Source organism: Poecilia reticulata, linkage group LG10 (genome assembly GCF_000633615.1).
Source record: "Poecilia reticulata strain Guanapo linkage group LG10, Guppy_female_1.0+MT, whole genome shotgun sequence".
NCBI lineage: Eukaryota > Metazoa > Chordata > Actinopteri > Cyprinodontiformes > Poeciliidae > Poecilia > Poecilia reticulata.
This window is the reverse complement of record NC_024340.1, coordinates 31,630,579-31,635,035: the sequence shown is the minus strand read 5'-3', so window position 1 is coordinate 31,635,035 and position 4,457 is coordinate 31,630,579. Positions and strand designations below refer to the sequence as shown.

The following is a 4,457-nucleotide window of genomic DNA, read 5'->3' as shown; positions in this document are numbered from 1 at the left end:
TGTTTGTGGCTAGTTGACAGTGTTTATGGCTAGTTGAGGGTGTTTGTGACTAGTTGAGGGTGTTTGTGGTTTGTACCGAGCTCCCCGGCGGATTTGATGTCTATGTTGTCGTAGCCGCTGCCGATGCGAACGATGATGCGCAGCGCCTTGAACTTTTCCAGGTCTTCCCTCATCAGGGTGATGGTGTGGTACATCAACGCCCCCACGGCTTCGTTTAGCACCTGCACACACAGAACCAGCATCCGTCCTGAAAATTCAACCTAAATCAGAGAAAAGAGCAGCAGCTGCAGCAAAATCAACAGATTATTTGCTGCATTCAAAGCAGACTTATTCTTCTAATGCTGACCCCGTTGCTAGGTTTGTTTGACCCTGTTGCTACGGAGACAGTGTCACACTGGTTTCTCTTTGTCTTTTGTCTAATGGAGGTTGTCCAAGAGCTTTATGGAGCATTATCGCCACCAACTGGTAAGCAGTGAGAATCAAATTTTGCCCAGGAACCAAAATATCCATGGAGGCTTTTCTAAAGCTGCATCGTCAGCGTGTGGACGTTACCTTCTCATGGATTTCCTGTGTGGACTGGGCGTCGCAGAACGCCACGGTTGCGACGTCCTTCAGGATGGGCATCTCCACGGTGCAGTCTCTGCCGTCCAGCAGCGCCACCAGGGGGCGCGGGTGCATCGGCCCGTTCATGATGGGAGGCCTGATGCCTGAAAACAAAAGGAAAGAAGAAGGCGGATCACTCAGGAGGTGTTTAACTGCGATCACTCAAACATTTCTGCATCCGGGGTGCACAAAGGAGCGTAACCACAGATCCTTCCTCCCAGCAGCTGGTCGACTCTACAGCCATCACTGCTCCCAAAAAACTCCAGGTTACACTGCAAAAACACAAAACCTTCCCAAGGATTTCAGTTTATAGTTTGTACTGCAAATGTCTCAGCACACTTGAAATAAAATAAAACTAACTTACAACAAAGCCTGATGAGGATGAGTCTGAATGCACCAAACGCCCCTTTCACCTGGCTAACAATAAGGGAAAAATCTGGACTATTTCACTCATCACTGGAACCTTTTCATCAAATTTGAGGAATCATTCACTGAAATCGATCTTTTATGCCTCTAAAGTTGCTTGTTAGTTTTATCTTATTTCAAGTGGAATAAAATATTTGTGCCAGAAACAAGTTTAGAAAAACTTTCCTTCACTCACAGCCGTATTGAGACAAAAGTAATCAAAATGTAGATATTTTTAGATTAATCTCTAATTTTTGTTATTTTTTAGAAAAATCTTGGAAATTTCACTTTTTCAAAAGTCAAAATTTTTCAACTTTTGAATCTTTACAGAAAATGTCTGAAACTAATCTAAAAATGTCCTTGATTTTTGTTTTTTCTGGCAAGTTTGAGTTTTAAATTTTGACTCTTTTTGAAAGGTTGTAAGTGAGTTTTGTCTTAATTCAAGTGTAAAAATATTTGCATTAAATCTAAACAGAAATACTTGGTAAGATTTTGTGTTTGAACCTTGAACCAAAAGCAGAAAGTTGAAAGTGCTTAGGGGCAATAATATCCATAAAAAGTTATTTTTCCTGCTCAGCAATAAATTAAAGATGAATTTATTAAAGCAACAAAGCAGAAAAAAACCAGGATGTGGATATTTTCTGAAGTATTGATCTCTAGCTGATCAGAAATCAGAACCTATTGGGTCAGTAATCAGGCAGGAGTGAGACCTCCCGTCACTTTTACATCTGAGGTTTCATTAATAAGGTCCTGCTGGCAGAGAGACGAGTTTCTCCAGGAACATTTCCTGGTTTCCCTCCAGATAGAACCGTTTCTGCTGACTCAGCAGGTTTTCCGCTGACTCAGCAGGTTTTCCCCATCTCGTCTCTGACATGCAGCCTGACACGAGCGACTCCTTCTGTCACTTCGCTCCCTGGAGGCTCCAGAGGCTCCAGACGGGATCCGGAGCCGCTCGGAGTCACGAACAGCCCAGAAAGTTTCATTAGCGTCGGAGCCAGAATGCATTGTGGGATTTGGACGTCGCATAAAGAGACGCGGCGACGGTAAGACAGCGTTGCAGGAGGCTCTGATAATAAAGTACATTTTCACCAGAAAAGAAAGAATTTTTGAGAATTTGCTAGAAAAAAGAAGAAATTTCTGAGTTTCAAATGTCGAAAAATTTGCTAAAAAATATATAGAATTTTGAGATTACTATCGGAAAGTTTCTGGAATTTTTTTAGGAAATTTCTGAGTTTGAAATGTTGAAAATTTGCGAAAAAGAAACAGAAATTTCTGAGATTAATCCCAGAAACTTTCCATAAAACACATTACAATCTCTGACTTTTCCATTATAGAAAATGTTATTTACTGTTCCTTTTTTAAAATCATGACCCAAATACGCCGTCGTCCGACGGTGACTGAGAAACGGAAAGTATTTCTGTCTAGTCTCTGTTGCAAATATCTCTGTAGACCTGAAACAGTAACTTACCAACAACCGATCAGTAACTCCTTAAATAAAAGTTGTTCACAGTGAAATCACGTTTTCAACCCGGCGGGTTTTCAAGACCTTCTCTCATCTTAGGGGTTATTTTTAACGCCGCTGGTCGGACTTCCTTCTGCATTTCTCGGCTCCGTTTGCAGCAGAACCGGACTTTAATCACAGAACCGGGTTTTGGTCCGGATCTGTTGGCAAACGCATTTTCTTTTCCCAACGTGTATCGAGCTCAGCTCCCTGCTCTGTGTTGCAGAACTGGTTTAAGCTGCAGATTTCTGCAGAACCAGAACCAGGCTGGGAGCGACCGGAACCAGCAGGAGGCCCAGTTTGAGCTCCGCGGTTTGCTGGAAACTCTGGATCTGGATTCCAGGCATTTCTGAGGGAGGAAATAACTGTCATTCCAGCGCCGGGTGAGATGACCTTGGAGGACCGGCTCCGCTTCACACGCCTCTGCAGCCCTCCACCTCTAAAGCCATGTGTCAAACTCAAGGCCCGGGGGCCAAACCCGGGCCGCCTTAAGTTCTTATGTGGCCCACTAGACTTTAAACAGACACATAGACAAATCGAGCTAGCCGTTGCATAAATTTTGGACATGCTCACAACGCTGGAGCGTAACAAGACGATTCTGTTATTTGCCATCTGGAGCCGCGCTGCTTCAGCCATTAACTAAACGAAACCTGGAGATGAAGGTATTATTAATTTAATAGCTGCATCTTTAATAGGAAAAATAAAACCAGAAAAATCACCAAAGAATAACTCAAAACTTCTCGTATTATCTTCTTTTTTCCTCACTCTTTTTTTGGCTACGCTACACACAGACCCGTTGCCATAGCAACCGACTGACAACAGCTCCGCTAACAAATCAGGATTCAACAACAAACACACACATTTCCCACACAAAGAACAGAAACTCAGTCCGCTACAGTTTTTAGGCTTGATGTTTATTTTGCGTCTGTTAATAAGTGGCCGCTGTTGTGGATTAGCTCCTGCTGCTGTTAGCTAAGCTAACACGGCGGTGGTTGATTAGCTAATTTGAAAACCCGCTCTACTGATGATCTGTCAGAGTTGGCGTGTGGGTTGCTGTTTTTTTTTTTGTTTTTTTTTTACTGAATTGAAACACGGCTGCACAGTGGCGCAGTTGGTAGAGCTGTTGCCTTGCAGCAAGAAGGTTCTGGGTTCGATTCCCGGCCTGGGGTCTTTCTGCATGGAGTCTCCATGTTCTCCCTGTGCATGCGTGGGTTTTCTCCGGGTACTCCGGTTTCCTCCCACAGTCCAAAAATATGACTGTCAGGTTAATTGGTCTGTCTAAATTGTCCCTAGGTGTGAGTGTGTGTGTGCATGGTTGTGTGTCCTGTGTGTCTCTGTGTTGCCCTGCGACAGACTGGCGACCTGTCCAGGTGACCCCGCCTCTCGCCCGGAACGTTAGCTGGAGAGGCAGCAGCACCTCCTGACCCCACTGAGGGACAAGGGTGAAAGAAAATGGATGGATGGATGAATTGAAACACCAAATTCTGCAGCACATCTACATGTTAAGGTTGTAATAGTCAAGCTAGCATAGCTGACATAGAGCCGTCACCTTCACCGTTTTATATTAAAACCTTTTCCTGACCTGGTTATCTAGTAGATGATGTGTTGATCATTTGTAGCAAAGCACTGCATCCCTTTTTATTTCTATCTTTTAACATCGCAGGCATTATATTGACAGCTTAATAGCTAAAACCAATGCTAGCTATCATCGGCTAGCAGTTTTGCCCTGCAGCAGGAAGCCGGGGGTGTGATGTCTTGCTGCAACATGTCTTTAGAAATCGGAGAAGTTTTTATTACCCTAAAACAGAAACGCTGTGAAGGAGAAGCAGCTCAGTGAGTCTGTAGCTTCATGAATCAGAAGGTGTGGATCTGCTTTTAAAACGGCTAAACTGTGATCTTCCTACTGTCCAGTCAAAACCCGTACTGACCGATGCGTACCGTTTAGTAC

General features: G+C 43.8%; 1 protein-coding gene across 1 annotated transcript in view; it reads right to left on the bottom strand.

Annotated features, from left to right (window-relative positions):
• ctbp1 (C-terminal binding protein 1) overlaps positions 1 to 2,498 on the bottom strand; it is a 9,388-nt gene extending 6,890 nt beyond the window's left edge. Inside the window, exons 1-3 of the mRNA XM_008421005.2 lie at positions 2,477 to 2,498; positions 553 to 707; positions 77 to 221 (exon numbers count right to left, since the gene is read on the bottom strand). Of these exons, the coding sequence (XP_008419227.1) occupies positions 77 to 221; positions 553 to 690 (283 nt within the window). The 5' untranslated portion in view covers positions 691 to 707; positions 2,477 to 2,498. The remainder of the gene's footprint in view (positions 1 to 76; positions 222 to 552; positions 708 to 2,476) is intronic.
• Between the last annotated feature and the right edge of the window lie 1,959 nt (positions 2,499 to 4,457).